The 15810-nt window shown below is 45.9% G+C and overlaps 8 protein-coding genes across 8 annotated transcripts; 3 read left to right on the forward strand and 5 right to left on the reverse strand.

Moving 5' to 3' along the window:
* Window positions 1-902: 902 nt before the first annotated feature.
* N7533_010991 (uncharacterized protein) lies at window positions 903-2137 on the forward strand (the record flags this gene model as incomplete). The annotated part of the gene is given in 2 exon segments (XM_057107641.1): window positions 903-1036; window positions 1054-2137. 2 exon segments carry the CDS (start codon window positions 903-905, stop codon window positions 2135-2137), a joined length of 1218 nt encoding a protein of 405 aa, XP_056955019.1.
* A 1264-nt stretch (window positions 2138-3401) lies between these two features.
* N7533_010992 (uncharacterized protein) lies at window positions 3402-3668 on the reverse strand (the record flags this gene model as incomplete). The annotated part of the gene is made up of 1 exon (XM_057107642.1): window positions 3402-3668. The coding sequence occupies one exon, from the start codon at window positions 3666-3668 to the stop codon at window positions 3402-3404; it is 267 nt and encodes an 88-aa protein (XP_056955020.1).
* Window positions 3669-5233: 1565 nt separating this feature from the next.
* N7533_010993 (uncharacterized protein) lies at window positions 5234-5815 on the reverse strand (the record flags this gene model as incomplete). Its single annotated transcript, XM_057107643.1, has 2 exons — window positions 5234-5589; window positions 5644-5815. 2 exons carry the CDS (start codon window positions 5813-5815, stop codon window positions 5234-5236), a joined length of 528 nt encoding a protein of 175 aa, XP_056955021.1.
* Window positions 5816-6312: 497 nt separating this feature from the next.
* N7533_010994 (uncharacterized protein) lies at window positions 6313-7284 on the forward strand (the record flags this gene model as incomplete). The annotated part of the gene is made up of 1 exon (XM_057107644.1): window positions 6313-7284. One exon carries the CDS (start codon window positions 6313-6315, stop codon window positions 7282-7284), a length of 972 nt encoding a protein of 323 aa, XP_056955022.1.
* Window positions 7285-7807: 523 nt separating this feature from the next.
* On the reverse strand, window positions 7808-10977 carry N7533_010995 (DUF3723 domain-containing protein; the record flags this gene model as incomplete). Its single annotated transcript, XM_057107645.1, has 3 exons — window positions 7808-10138; window positions 10202-10503; window positions 10560-10977. The coding sequence occupies 3 exons, from the start codon at window positions 10975-10977 to the stop codon at window positions 7808-7810; spliced, it is 3051 nt and encodes a 1016-aa protein (XP_056955023.1).
* Window positions 10978-11565: 588 nt separating this feature from the next.
* Window positions 11566-12744, forward strand: N7533_010996 (uncharacterized protein; the record flags this gene model as incomplete). Its single annotated transcript, XM_057107646.1, has 4 exons — window positions 11566-12111; window positions 12162-12288; window positions 12315-12533; window positions 12599-12744. 4 exons carry the CDS (start codon window positions 11566-11568, stop codon window positions 12742-12744), a joined length of 1038 nt encoding a protein of 345 aa, XP_056955024.1.
* Window positions 12745-13304: 560 nt separating this feature from the next.
* On the reverse strand, window positions 13305-13651 carry N7533_010997 (uncharacterized protein; the record flags this gene model as incomplete). Its single annotated transcript, XM_057107647.1, has 2 exons — window positions 13305-13402; window positions 13459-13651. The coding sequence occupies 2 exons, from the start codon at window positions 13649-13651 to the stop codon at window positions 13305-13307; spliced, it is 291 nt and encodes a 96-aa protein (XP_056955025.1).
* N7533_010998 (ferric reductase family protein) lies at window positions 13652-15112 on the reverse strand (the record flags this gene model as incomplete). Its single annotated transcript, XM_057107648.1, has 3 exons — window positions 13652-13770; window positions 13812-14565; window positions 14618-15112. The coding sequence occupies 3 exons, from the start codon at window positions 15110-15112 to the stop codon at window positions 13652-13654; spliced, it is 1368 nt and encodes a 455-aa protein (XP_056955026.1).
* Window positions 15113-15810: the final 698 nt, after the last annotated feature.

Raw genomic sequence — 15810 nt, forward strand, 5'->3', positions numbered from 1 at the left:
CCTTTGCAGCCCGCGGTACCTGCATTATTTTCGCTTTCTTTGGACTAGAGCGTATTGAATTAGGGTTGTAGGGTTATTTGCGCATATTTATGCAAGTTGCGTTGCTTTCATTGATTCATCATCTGCTTGTCTCCTTCGATATATTGCAACGCTGTACTGTTTATCACCACACTAATTTTCTCTTAATACATTGTCTCTTCCCTTTACCCCTCTTCTTTTGGACTTATGTTTCCGTCATGTTATCTCATCGGCTTTACTTTTCCACATGGCGATTAGCCCTTTTTCTGATCCTGCCCTCCGTACACTACGTTCGCCCTGCGTTCCTGTATTGATTGTAGTCGCCGAGTATGCTTGTTATCATATACTCAACCACCGAGGTACCCTGCCTATCACTTGTTCGTCCACTTCCTGATATTGGCCCCCGTCCCTGTATGGGTTGCCACTATTAGACTGAGAAACACTTATGCCGATACACATGCACGATCCAAAACAGGCCAGGGAGACAGTAGATTTCGAAAACAGATGACCCCTTAGACACTCACGCTTTCTTTCCTAGTACCCCACTTAAATTGCGCTAAACTAATTTTGGTCTGAGAAAGTCCCCACTATCTTTTTCTTGATGTATTTCTGGACCCTGGTAGATCACCAAAGTTACCGTAATTACATTTTCTGGCATTGGGTTGGGAGAGAACCGGATGAAACGTTTCCCGATCGCCGAACCGACCTTGGAAAGACGAATAGCTCCCGTGCCAAGGTCCCAAGGAAAGCCTATCGGTGTTCGGCAGAAATTCGAATCCTATTACCGGTTACATAGGTAGCTGTTATATACCATAGTAGGAGTTCGGGCATGCGTATTACGGCCCTGTCTGGCCGCATTTTTCTTAACCCTGCCACCTGTAATCATGGGTGCTGCTTCGGATGCTCTCTACTTTGCTCTTCATCCAAATCAATTAGGAGCGCTGGTTCAATGGTGGGTACAGAACTACACCTCAAATGCACTCCCTCTTGAAAGACTGCCAAAGCTTGCTGATCCTGGGTCTGTCAATCCTGCAGGAAACTACAATATGTTCCCATACACAAGCGAGACGAAACGCAAGAGTCAGCAACAGCCAAAATCTGCTTCGAATTCTTAGATCAGACAGGTCGCAGCTTCAGCCCCGTTATTAAAGAGCTACACCCTGAGCTACTCTTGCCTGTATGCGTGTTTTACCTGATACTGCGTGGACTCGATACGATCGAAGATGATACATCAATCCCCTTCGATATTAAAGAGCCATTCCTTCGAAGCTTCAAAGATTATCTAGATAAAGATGGCTGGACGTTTACCGGCAATCGCCCAGAAGAAAAGGATCGCGCACTACTGATGCGGTTTGACAATGTCATTGCCGAGTTCAGGAAATTGAAACCAACTTACCAAGCAATTATCAAGGATGTCACCGACAGAATGGGGAATGGTATGGCTGATTTTGCGAGAAAGGCGGCTCTCGGGGATGTGAGTGTGAGTTCTGTGGAGGAGTATGACCTCTATTGCTGGCATGTAGCCGGAATCGTTGGCGAGGGTTTGACTCACCTCTTCGTCGAGGCCGAGATGGGCGAGAATACCCTGATCAATCACTCTCTGTATAGATCAATGGGTCTACTCTTGCAGAAGAACAACATCATCCGCGACATTCGTGAAGATTTCGATGACGGTCGCCGGTTTTGGCCCAGAGAAATCTGGTCCAATCACGTCAACAAGTTTGAAAACCTGTTCGAACCCAAGTATCTCAGGAACGCGCTTAATTGCAGCTCTGAGATGGTTTTGAATGCTATGAAACATGCATTTGACTCTTTGTCATATCTTGCGGGCTTGCGTGAACAGAGCGTGTTCAATTTTTGCGCGATTCCATCAACTATGGCTTTGGCTACGCTGGAGTTGTGTTTTCGCAATCCGGCGATTTTTGAGCGAAACGTTAAAATCACCAAAGGAGATGCGTTGCAGTTGATGGTTGAGTCTAGTCAGGATCTTGAGGGCGTGGTGAAGGTCTTTTGTCGTTATTTTCGTCGAATTCAACGAAAGAACGACCCCGAGGATCCGAATTTCTCGAGAATTAGTATTGCATGTGAAGAGGTTGGTATTTCTATAACCGATGAATAATTGTTGATTATAGCTGACTTGATAAGATTGAGAAATTTGCCGAGACTCTGGCGCTCAAAAGTGGTGAGCTGGCTGAAAAAAAGACCGAAGGAAAGGAGCATCCGGCTGTGTCTAATGCCGGACAAGTGATTGCTGCTTTGGCAGTTGCCTCAATCTTTGTATTGGGGGTTTCCTGGCTCATAGCTCATAGAACTTCGCTTTGATTTTGCTTGAGCTTCTACTAGATAGGCAGAAACTTGGAGTAGAAATAGACACAGGGGATAACTGAATTCTCCTGTATTCGAAGACTTGCTTATGTCATTTTGTTTTGCGGCTACTTGGTTAACTAGTTACTGTAGTGGGGGAATCGCTCTGGTGATGTCAGGTGACGTTGTAGGCCTTAGGCCTTACATGCAGTATATAAGCCCTCGATGATAGTTAGCTTACCATCCACCTTTCGGGTCACCAATGTTATCTTCGTTATTCAGATGCACGCTGCGGTTATGCTAAGGGCCCGAAGGCTCTGAATACTGTTTTCTCAGTAGGGCACCGCTTTGTCTACTACTCTCCTGCACTCTGCGAGTGTAGTGGTTTTGTCCTCTTGCGATCGACCCGTCTGCCAACGCAGACTGCCAGCGAGCATTCCCATCTTTCATTACTTAGTTTACTGTTGGTTAGTCATTTAGTCATCCAGAAGGCTTCATCATTGGCCCATTCGGAGTCAGCTGCATTCTGCATTTCCGCTCATTCAATCGATCTGAACACTTGAACGCTACTTCTCAATTCCTCTCTCCTTTGGCTCTCGTTTCAGGGCCGAGGCGTGCAACGCGCGCGTCTTCCAGTTTTCTACTAACGTGCACCGGTATCTGCAACCTAGCTACATCGGGGCTAGGTAGTTCCACCATCGCCTTGGCGTTAGGGTTGGAGATAGTTTCTCTGTGTAAAACATGGAAGCCAATTTCGAATAACCCTGTAACCTCAATCTTTGACTTCGAAAATGCAAGAATTCAAAACTTTAGCTATTCAGTTCATTTTCATTTCTGGCCTGAATGAGAGATTCTAGTCAGGATGCTAGAAGAGGTCTTCGGAGTACTTTATCATTTCCGTATCTGACTTTGTAAATCAAAATCAAAACATGCCAATGATGCCTAAGTCCTTCAACATGTATATAGTAGATATGATCCCACCTTAGCCACCAATCTGAGCCAAATAATATTAGCTCAGTCATAGTTAATGGTCACTCCCTGTAAAAACTAACCATTATTCCCCATCTGCGGGAGACGGTTCAAAGAGAGTCGCAGATGCTGTATAGGATGCGGTAGGTCAACCCAGGTTGCTTCTGCATCAAACCGGCAAAACTGGAACATGACACAAGGAACTTAAAACGAGACGAAACGTCATCAACCAACAGAGTGATCAGATCCTCATCAACCGTGAGCTGTTCGCTGACGAAGCGTAAAAGTTTGACCACGCTTTCATTTTGGCCGGGATGGGCGACGAGCTGTTCAAGAAGAGCATGAACCAGTTTCCACAAACTCAAACGACTAAGCATATCCAGGCTTTGACTTTTTGCAAAAATATGCAATCGCGCATGGGTTAGTAGTACATCTGGACATTCACAAAAAAGGGTTCGTCCTTCGGAAAATGATGATCCGAGGTTCTGAGAAAACACGCCTGCAAGTTTTCCCAGAAACTCTTCGGTACTTATGAGATTGTGAAGGTATTCGTCTCTGAGTTGCAGATATACGGCATTGAGTTCCGCTTCACAAGTGACGGATGCCGAATTATGTGTCGGGGCGGGAATAGAATAATCTCCGATGTACATATGTTCCAGAACATGACCAAAGATATCCTCTACGCCACTCTTGATTGTAATGACGAATTTTTCCTTTTTACCAATGGAAGCGGAAAGCCCCGTTAAGTGTCTTCGAAGAACGCCGGCATGGATAGCATATTCTTTTTGGTCTGGGCCCACCTCGAAATACACTATGGGCGAGCCTAGGTCACTAGGGCGGTATTAATAGAGGCCGTTTAACAAAGATTGAGAGTACTCACTGCGGATGTGATAAAATCATAGTTTGGAGGAATGAATATGGTGATTTTGTTGGAGCGAGTGGTGTAGCTCTATAAATACTCAGATTACCAGGGAAATCGGACCTGCGACCACGAGGATGGTTCTCTGTCCTGCGACCATGAAAACGGATCCCTGAATCATCAAAGCGAGTCTTTACGATTACACAAACGCATTTTGACGACCGCAAAAAAAGAGTCAACGTGCTCCCACCTGCGACCATGTAAACCGACCCCTACCTTTTGCGACTATGAAAACGGATCCCTGCTAACCCCACTGCGACTATGAAAACAGATCCCTGTCCATGCAAAGTACCGCCTCTTCATGTTGCGGGGTAGCCGGTTTCTTTTCATGTTCAATGCTACGCACTAGTACTGTTATTATGAGGCACTGTAGAGATCTGTCGAGTGCATTTTTGCAAGTGCTTCCCTAGTAGCACCCGCCTGGAGTGGGTGGCGTCACGAACAGATTCCAGGACACAAACACGCTGATCCCTGCAAATAGTCAAAAGGGCCCTTTGAAGAGAATATGGGTATGAAGCCAATAAAATCGAGATTTATTATTGGGGGTATGCTCGTGATGGATCCTATCAACTTCACCGTAAGGTCGCTCTATGGAGATAGCTGCATGGAATTTGATTTCCGACCTATACAGCATACAAGTGGACCTCAAATAATCCCTTTTAAGATATACAGTATCCACACAGATATTTTGGAGTGCCAACCCCTCTCTTCCAAGACCCATAGTAACAAGCGATGAAGATAAAATATTCCGATCTCCGGAAACTAACGTTTTTTTTGATCTGGAAAAGCGACTGAAATAACTTGGTATTATTATGTCGGGAAAATGAGATAACGTATTAATTCATAGGGTTAATAGAGTGCAAGCTAGTGTTCAATTTCGACTCATCTCTCAAACTAGAGTTTTACCTAAACAAAAAAGCAAGAAATTTAAAGAGCGCATGGCTTGCATGTAAAAATAGTATCCTCTCAAGAACAGCAAAGGCCTCGGTGTCCTCGCCTTCCGTGTCTTTTCGACGTGGTCAGCTAGGTGCAAGCACAGGTCGACGTAGCGGACCCATTATCGAGGCTCGAAGACGGACTAGTGTTTGTACCTGCGGTGGTACCTGTGGTGTCTGCGATGGTACTTGTGGTGGTGCCTCCGGTGGTACTTGCGGTTGTACTAGTCAAGGACTTAAAATCAGACGCGCTGCATGAGCTCCCAGTATTGAGCCCCCTTTCCAGCTTGCATTTAGCGTTGTCGCCGCCCTGTTTAGAGAAAGAGACTTCTCCAGTCTCGTTAACCCTGATCCAGGCTGCATTCTTGCCGTCCACCTGGCCACACGCTGCGACATCAACATAAGAAAAGTCCAGGCGAGTGCCATTGACGGCCACAGTGAAATCTAAGGTTTTATCAGCTTATCTGGTAATCATGCTTTTAGCATTGCTGTGCGTACTCGAGCAATCTTCTCCGTCAAGCTTTGCAAATGGTGCAGAGTATCCCGTACAACCGTGAACGTCGCTGGGGTATATTTTGCAGTCACGGTCTTCGTCAATGACCTGAAGGGTTCCTCCAAGGGAAGTGCGTATAAAAGTGCCAACAATAAACGCGGAGATTGCGAAATGCATGTTGATGGAGACAGTATGGGTGAGAATAAGGTTCGTGATGAGAGGTGAAATATTATTTTGTGATATTGGGCCCAACAGCTTTCCTTTTATGTGGGAGATCTCTTTACCTTGACATTGTATGGGGAACAAAAAAGGTGTCGCAGGGCGATTCATTACGTACGGCAAACAAGGAGCCCCACTCGAATGTGGGTCTGCAGCACTGAAAATGGGGTCGCAATTCAGAATAGGTGCTCTTCTAACCAGCCCAGGAACATTTAGAGCGAACGGAAATCCTGTCGCAGCACTAGAATAGGTTTCCATCTAGCCCGGAATGCGGACAATGTCTCTGGCTCAATTTTAATCTGCTGTTCAAGGTTTACTGATCAGTAAGCCACAGGTCAGTTTCACAAGGTAGTTCTGTCGGGACTTTTGTTCCCTTTATGACCTGACCCCCATTCTAAACTGATTAATTGATCTACCTCACAGTCGTTTATCCTAAGTCCCTGTATCGCTGCATCATGGCCTCCGAATCTTCACCATCAACTCAGAGTGGTGATGCAATCAACGTCTTCCAAATTCTCCATCAACATCGAACAAGTCTGGTGTCGGGTCCGGATCACATATCCACCCTAGACAGCATTATCGACCTTGGAAATAGTTATGCTGATCAAGAAAAGCTTTCAGAGGCCGAGTCTCTGTATAAGTATGCTTTGCAAGGCTATCGGAAATTTGTCGGACAAAATGCAGTTTCTGCTCTTGAGACTCTAGACTGTCTCGGGATTGTATACTCCGCAGCGAACGAACCCGAAAAAGCCAAGCAAATGTACCTGACAGCGCTAGATGGCAAATTGGAGACTTTGGGCTCCGACCATCGTTCTACACTTATGACGGCGCACAATATCGGGAAATTCTTCGCCGACCAAGGAAGTCTGGACGAGGCGGAAATGTTGTACCGTCTCGTCTTATCAAGAAAAGTAGAGATTTACGGTTCTGAGCATGTTTCTACCCTGATCACAATGAACAATTTCGGAATTGTTCAACGCCGACAAGGTGCGCTGGAGCAAGCTGAGGCTACATATCAACAAGCTTTGGCGGCTGGAATGAAGAATTTTGGTCCCAACCACACGGTGGTCCTTGACACTATCAGCAACCTCGGGTGTCTCTACGAAGACCAGGGTCAATTGAAGAAAGCAAAGCATATGTATAAGCGGGCTATGATTGGACGTGAGAAAATGGTTGGTCCTGAAGATATATCCACCTTGGACGTGATGAACAACCTCGGCGCTCTCTACCTAGCACTTGGTAAAAGCAGGAAGGCGCAAAAAATCTACAAGCGGGCTTTTGAAGGCTACCAGAAAGTTCTAGGGCGCCATAATTCAAAGGTTCAGCAAGCAAGGTTTGGTATGATGGTCTCCATTTATCGTTCTCCGCGCAAGAGTCACAGGATACTCAAATTCCTATGTGGAAAGAGTCGGATCATGGCATGGTAGATAAATCTAGTGTAGCTACGAACCGCTGTTCAATTTCAACGAAATTCTTCCCGGTGCCCCTGTAAGGCGACTGTGATGATACTGGAAAGAATCTCAAGCACTGTTTAAACACATGAACAGCTTATCAGGACTGAAATAAGCCCATGACAGTAGTCCTGAGATGTGATATGTTCCATGAACGAGCCCAGCCGAGGAAATGTTTCCGATGAAGGAATTTGGCCAGGAAATGAATTCCCAAGAACAAAAGATTCTTGAGAATTCGCTCTGATGACTCAGATTATTCTTGAGAATCAATTCCTGAGATTTGATTATGGAGAAGGCTTTCCTGACCAGATCTTCTTTGTCATTATTTCTCAGGAAGGCTTTCAGGGGACGAGTGAGTTCACGGGAATGGATTCTTAATGCTACATCGCTCCTAGTATATCTCTCACAAGAAACTTGCATTCTTAAGCAAACCTATGTCATGAGAGCCATTACCCGTGCTGTATTTAGACCCAAGAAAAGAATCAAGAGCCTAGGAGGATTAGAGACTTTCGCTCCGAAGGCGAATCCGTTTAGAACGCTTTGGCTTTTCCACTCGGCGAATCTCTTCACGTTCTTGGATAGTTTTGTTGATACCATGCATTTTGAATCTGTCCTCTTTCACAAGTTTTGCCTCTGTTTCTCTCGAAATCACAAAAACGGCGTTGGTCGCGTCCGCGATTCCCGCGCGAAAACACATCTGAGGACTCAGACTATTCAAAGACTTATCATAGATGGAAAACCCTTTCCTCATGTATTTTGTTGCGATACGCTCTACTATGAAGGGATCCGCGGGATCGACCCGGTAGTGGTCAGATAAAGACCAGTCGTCATTAAGGTAAGACCAGAATTTAAAATCAATTTGCTCCCGTGTCTCAGAGGATTGAGCATTGTCTGAAGGAACAAGCGCCTGGGCAGAAACATCTCCCTCCCCGGCCTGTACTGGCGCAGAGCCGCCGAGGTCAAATCTGGTCACACGATGGTCTTGCCGTGATGGGTTATGTTCGGCCTCAATAGCAATTCTTGTCTCGTCAATATCCAAATTAGACGAAGAGATCTCCTGTTCCTCTGTATGGCGATCCTCGCAGGACTTGAAGTTCTCCTCCGGAACATCCCCGGAATAGGGCAGACCATATTCCTGTTCGAGCCTCTCTCGTTCCCAGTCTTCATCGATTCTCTCTCGCTCTTGCATCGACCTAGCTATATTTTCAGAAAAGTTTTGCCGTGCTTCACTTTCTCTGACGCTGCTTCTTCCCCTCGTGGAATAAACAGATGGAGAGTAAACTTGAGCCGGAGTTGGGCTTCCAGACTTGAGACTCTCACGAGGGGAGGCACTCTTATGGGCGGAGGAGCTCTCATGAGAGGAGTCACTTTCATCGGGCGTTGAAGGCTGATCTGATCCTCCAGCAAGGTAATCACTCTTGTGACTAGTATCAGACGGAGAGGACCTTAGCTCTTGGCGGTTAAGCAAAGGGTTCGTAGGAGACGCATTGGGTTCGTGTTCTCCAACCTGCCCAAATGCCTCCTCTTCAGGCTCTGATTCAAAGGCTTCTGAGCTCTGAGAGGCCATGATATCATCCTCTGGACTTTTTTCACAGAGCCTATCTGGCTCTAAGAAATAATTCCTTTCACCGTGCTTCCTGTCCTCGATGTTAGGACTATTGTGACCTTCAAGGGCGCGACGTGTTTTGAAGTTCTCATATAGTGGGCGCGCTTGCCCTGATCCAATGTCTGGCATACTGTCGATCGTATGTGTATGGGGTGCAAATTGGGACGGTTCATTTTCATCAACGAACAAAGGTGAGTTTTCCCTAGGCGGAACGCTTGGGCCTGATCTTCCAGCTCCTTGTTTTGGAAGCGAGCGTTTTCCAAGAAAGGCATAGTAGAAGCAACGACGAACGTAATAAGTTGTAACAGGCGCAAACGCAGCTTCGGCATGGACTTGGTCGAGAAATAGGTGTGGAGCATCCTGAGCATGGGCCTTTTCCTGCGGAAACCCACATCTTTTCCTGGGTTGTACCTCGCTGTCTGCCAAAAGCTCTGAGGTCGGCCGATTATATTCAACAGCTTGCGAAAAACAAGCAGAGATTCGGTCAATGAGGGATTCAAACTGGGTAGGCTCATATTTAAAATATTCTGGTTTTCGAGCTTGCAACAGAGCATGACGCGCGATTAGACGATCTGGCGATCTTTGAAGAAGGTTATCGATAGTTTTCGACCGAAAGCCAAGGCTTTGAGCCAGTTCCGCGAAATTAAAAATGACACTCTGGTCAAGCTCCCCGCGTTCTCGCTTAACAAGAAGTTCATCCTCACATTTGGCTGGAAGGGGCATCGAATTATAGTGACGCATTGTATACAGCCAAAGCTGCCGATATCCCATGTCCAGCCTATCAGAGTCGTTACCGGGTTCTTGGTGGAATGAGGACTCTGATATTTGTATTGAGGACAGCTTTTCCCCCGAATCTGCCAGGAAACAACCCTTCATTGTATTCCATATGGAGGTGCTTGTGACTCCAAAGAGCCATCTCATGCATTGTGCGCATTGCTCAAAAAAGATAAAGTCGTCCCAGAAGGTCTCTAGGGATGGAATTATCCCATCAAAGCGTTTGATTCTTTCCCAAATTTCCTTGCGTTCCGACTCGCCAAAAGAAGAGAAAATTTGCCCGCTGAATATCAGCCCCATCAACTCTTTCGCGTCCTTGTCACAGTTTCCCGGGGCTTTTAGCTGGAGTTTTAGGACAGATTCGGTCTCAATCAACCGAAGTGCACGTTGATTATTGCCGACAAAAAAGTGATACGTATCATAAATATGATCGAGATAGGTCAGAATCTCCTAAACAAAATTCAAATCAGCCGTCAGATGTGTCAGCTAACGTTGATTAGGATGAAAATTCACCTCGGTAGAAACAAGGGCAATAACACGATGAAGCATGCTGATTCTCATTCCATGAAGCCAGAGACCGGGAATGGCTAGTAACTTATCAAAACCATCACGGAGTTGCTCATTTTTCTCTTTCCCTAGTTGCTCTAAACGTTTGCGTTTCCAATCAGAAGATAAGCGCATCACCCACTTTTGTCGAAGTATTCTGTTCCCGTCGCTTTCATATTGGCGGATTTTTCTATATATTTCCCCGTCAGTGAGTTGCTTCTCACTCGAGTATTCTTCGCTGATAGATGTTTTGAGCTCTTCACTCAAGTCTGATGATCGGGTCTCAAATTAGCCTATGCGGAGCAGATGCGCAATTCGGATTTACCGTCGAGATAGATGTCCACGGTCCACCATCGCTCATTAGGGGCTAATACCTTAGCGCCAGCATACAAGCGATGACGCCCATGCAAACCGGTCAGTTGACCCCCTGGAAAACTCAAAGTGGGTATGTCAACCCCCGAGCTTTGGATAAGCGAGCGAGCAGAAATGCCAGCATTCTGTATTGCCTCTGATAATGCCTGGCGTGACACTATAGCAGGTACGTAGTTGGCGAGCTCAAATCGTTGACAACGAGCCTTCCGGAATATATTGCATAATCTGTCAATATTCTTCTGATCAACATAATCCCTTTGCGAATCAGTAAAATGGATATCCGATATTTTCACTCGGGCGACGCCTTGATACTTTAGTCGCCGCTCGCTAGCTTTTTTGAGTTCATCTTCAGTGAACAACGCACGCTGCATGGCCACTCTTCTCACGAGTAGACTTGCACCTCAGCTCAGTTTCCCAAAAAAGGTTGAGTGGTCGCACTTCAGTGTGATTTTCCCTGGAAGGGGTTGGAATTGCATAGATAAGACGGCTTGCGGTTCATGAGGTACTTACGACGAAGAAAGTTTCCTCGGCTTGTTTTGATGAGACTCATGGGATGACACAAGATAATTGACTAGCCCAAGCAGCAAATTCCCATGAGATTTCAGGGTCAAGGAGTTTGAGGGTCATTGGTTTCCACAAACTTTCGTTTTCATAGTCGCAGATCAGATGAGCTAGCAGAAATAATTTTCATGGTCGCAAGTGGGCTAAGCAGGGGTTCGTTTTCATGGTCGCAGGTGGGTTAAGCAGGGGTTCGTTTTCATGGTCGCAAGTGGGCTAAGCAGGGGTTTCGTTTTCATGGTCGCAGACGGGAATGTCCGCTGCGAGCCTTGCACGCGTCGACACTCTCGCCTTCGCTGCTTCCCAATGTTCGAACAGCATATAGCTGGGTTTTGGAGACAGGCTAGAATTTGCTCTATCTGAGACTGATCATACTCTACTGACCATGCAAGCTTTTCGAAATGACAAAAGACAATCGAAGCACCCACTTTGACATCCAATACAAAGAGGGCGATCAGGAGCTGACAAAGCACGCGCGAGCAATTCAACCCACCTCCACCCAAGCCGCCCGCGAGTATGAACGTGGCTCTAGCAGGAAAGACGGCGCCCAAGTGGCCGCAAAAAAAGTTGATCCTCCCCATGAGTTGGCCCTCCCAAATATCGTTAAATCAGGTAACCAGTTGAGCATGAAACTTCGGAACGAATCGCCATGGAAAACACTAAAACAAGTTTATGAGTGCATTCTGGCGGATCAAATGGTGGTGGTAGTAAAGAAATCCAAGCCAAACAACGTCTATCTCCTCCAGAGGTTCACTGAGGGTAAACATGAGGAGATATATCATAGACTATCCTCCATGCAGCACATTAATGTGGCCTTTGCGAAGGATTTCTTTACTACGAGTGACAGCTTATTCGCTCTAAGCGATTTTGTTCCTCTAACACTTAGACACATTGTGGATTGCCGCCATTTTCCGGATGAGCAGCAGTTAAATGCAATCATGACGCAGGTTAGCTTAATCTAAGACCTGCCAGTATCAATCACTGATATATTGGGCAGGTTTTGAATGGGCTTAGCTACATAGTATCTCAGAACTTGCAACATACGACTTTGGACTGTTCGGGTATCTTAATGGACACCGATGGCAATATCAAGATTGGCATGCATGAGCTTATTCCATATCGAAGTCTTGGCTCTGACAAAAGATTCTAGGGCGTCTACACACCTGTGTCTTACGGGGCAGATGGGAGTCCCAGCCACCGGAAATGAAATCTGTGGCGAACATCATGATGCAGTTGCTACAAAATTATGTCAAGGACGATGGAAAGGTCGGTGTTGACGACTTGAATCGCTGGCCCTCCGATTCTATTCCAGTTGAATTTCTTTCCGCCACAATCACTGTCGGCACAGTGGAGGAACTCATGAAGGCATGTGCGTCTCCCCACGACTTGGAACCTCCTACTTACACTTTTTTGCCATCAGCACCCCCTTATCAGCAAAATTAGATTTAGGAAGAAGGTCCTCATTGGCCTTGCTTGGTTCGCTCTTCATTCTACTAGAACATTTTGGGGCTATACGCCCTGAGAAAGCTACTATTTTGTCACCGCTGTTTGATGCTGTTTTGCATATTCGCAAAATATAGCCCGCAGCACGAAAATCCATGGTCTCTGAAAGACCTGAAAAGCTTTCATTTCGTTAAATTCTACTCTCTATCTTGCATCCACGGTTCTCAAAGTCCTGTAGATTAACCGGGGTCCTGTTTCCAAAACCCTGCGACCATAGCTTTCTCCATGCAACCTGCGTTGGTTATTAATGCAATCTCATGGGTAATCACATTACTACCGAGCCTGCTTGTGGGACTAAATTAATTCTCTCTTTAACGGGACTTAATAAATTGTAAGCTGTAGGCAGTATTCAAGGTCTGTCATGTTCAGACGTCGATGCAAAGTCCCTGGAAAGAAATGATTACTTCAGTTTTGTGTTAGAAACCACTGAAAGACCAAATTACTAGACTTTTCGGCTGGGATTCTATTTTTTGGCCTTTTTTATTATCTTGACGAGTCTGTGGACCAAAGACCTTGTACATTACTCTTATTTCTTCTTATTGCTGATGCTATTGTCATCTTAAACTATGAAGTCTTAATATAAGTAGAGGTATAGATCAGAAGATTCATGTTCGAACGTCATCTGGCTATATCGTAGCTATGGATGGTATTCAAGGTCTATCATTCGCATTCGTCGGTGCAAATTATCTCGCGCAATAGTTCGTAGTTGGTCGCGCACGTTTTCATTCGTGGAGGCTGCCAATTTATCAATAGTCAATATTGCCGTAAAAATCATAGAAACAATGGCTTACCTAACAAAAGCATTTGCCCTCTGTCATCCCGTATCGGTGATAATTTGTCGATGTACTCACCAGAAAGCTCCATTGAAACAACCTCGGAGTAGTCAGGTACACCCTCATAAAGGAAAGCTCTTTCATGATTACCAAACGGCTGCCCTTGAAGTGCCGAAAAGTCTTTTCCTATATATATCGAGATACTTAACATCTAGCTTGTCGTCAGCTTTTGCTTGAACATGGATACATTATAGCCTACATGTCCATTGTCAGGCAAGTCTTCTTTCAAGAGCTCATTGACCTGCTCCTGTGCCGCAATCGCAATTTCTACTTTCTTAGCCAGGAGTTTCTATCTTGCGGCAGTTACATACCACGTTTATCAACTTGCCAAAGAAGATGCACTCGACGGACTCGCGATGTGCATGTGTTGTATCCATGGATCAACTTCCGAGCGTAGGGTAAAACGGCAGCAAGCCCAGAGCCACTCGAAATGAGAAGTACATTCTCATACTCATCCACTGGCTCGCTGACGCCATGAGGTCCACTGAACAGAACCAAGGAAGAATATCCCGAGGCGCCAGTATTTCGTAGCTGCCGACCAATTGTACCGGTCAAGCCTTTTTGAGGTTGAACCAAAAGCTCAAGGACTGATTGTTTTCTTTGAGACCAAGATATGACCGTGAAAGGGTGCGTCTGTGTCCATGACCAGAAGCTGACTGCGGGGAGCCACACGTTGACGTACTGCCCAGCTCTCACCTTGACGGGTCTCGGTAAAAACAAGGAAATTTTCAAGGGGACATCGTTGATATCATGGGATACTTTGGTTTTCTCTTGCTCACTGTATTCCGTGGTACTTAAGAACCTGGCTCGTGGATATCCGTTCCCCGAGAAAATTCCATTACGATACAGAAGCATCGCAATATATAAGAGTGAGGTGACAGCAAGCATGCCCACCCCAACAATCAGATATAATGATGGAAGCAACTCAACTTTCGGTATGTGTCTCCAAATACCATATATACTGGCAATCGTGAGACCTTGATGAGATCGGAGAAAGGCTTCGTAGGAGAACTTCCGGACAAATGGCAGCGATATTAATAACAGCGCTGCCAAGCATCCAGCTGCCTATCCATAAAATTAGACCCCAAAGGCGCCATTCAGGCCCGATATAGCTTACAACAATGGTAGAGAGGCGTCGTTCCTTTGATTCGTCTGCTGCAGATTCAGTATCAAGACGGAAGCCATGAGCACTCATATGGAGCACTGTTAAAGCCGCTGTCATCCATCCCGACACTCGATGTAATTTGCGATAAAAGGGCAACGAGATGCCTAAAAGATCAGCTGCAAAGCTTAGATGTAAAGCTACCACAGGAAAAGCCATATTGATAAGCGAAAGATCGCCAGCGCGGCGGCCAATGATTTCCAACGAGGAACTTTTGTAGCACGCGAGGAAAATATTAATGGTGGCATAGGTCAAATGGGTAAGTATTCCCGCGGGGCTCCAAGGGCCCGCAAGTGAGTGACGAGAGATAACAGAAGGGTAGATCAAATGACGAAAGACAAAAACTCGAGCTGAATCTTTCCACTGAACAAGTGATTTGAGAATTCTAATCAAAGCGAAGGTCAGAAGTAAGCTTCCCGCCAGTATGGCGTATATCACAAGGGGTTCCATGATCTGGATCTCCACTGTGCCGAGAATAATGTAAGATTATTGTTGGTTATGTGTCCATGAAAGGATATGTATGCGAACTTAAATAAAATTCCAAGATAAGCTACGGCCTAATTACTGTACAAGATCACGAAGTAGAAATTTTTCGAAGGATGCCGCCGAGGATTTTGATTTCGATGACAACAATGCTTTCTGGTACTTGCGAAGGGTGGTCTCGCGGAAAGTTTCGATTTCATGGTCGCAAGCCTTGGCTGTGGGAACTTGCTCTTCATCCAACAGGGATATGTTTTCATGGTCGCAGGTGTTGGCTGTAGGAGCTAATTCTATTGGCCCCAGCAACGGCCGATATCGGTGGGGGCAGGGATCTGTTTTCATGGTCGCAAGCCTTGGCCGTGGGAAATTGCTCTACATGCAGCAGAGAAATGATTTCATGGTCGCGGGTGTTGGTTGCAGGAGCTCATCTTATTGGCTCCACAACGATGGCAACTGCAGAGATATTGTTATGGCCGCGTGTGGAAATCACGAAGTTGGGCTCTTCTTTTCCCGCTCTGTGACGAGTCGGAACAGAACCGAAATCTAACTGCTTCGTGCCGATACCGCCCCTCTATACTTTCCTAATCTGGGGAGACGAATTTGTCATAGAAGCAAGACTGGTTTTCCGGATTTATTTCATTGTTCACAGTCTTGGAAACTTACTCGTC

Source organism: Penicillium manginii (assembly GCF_028828005.1).
Source record: "Penicillium manginii strain IBT 31320 chromosome Unknown utg000008l:1.0-3226943.0:1.0-3228205.0, whole genome shotgun sequence".
Classification (NCBI taxonomy): Eukaryota; Fungi; Ascomycota; class Eurotiomycetes; order Eurotiales; family Aspergillaceae; genus Penicillium; species Penicillium manginii.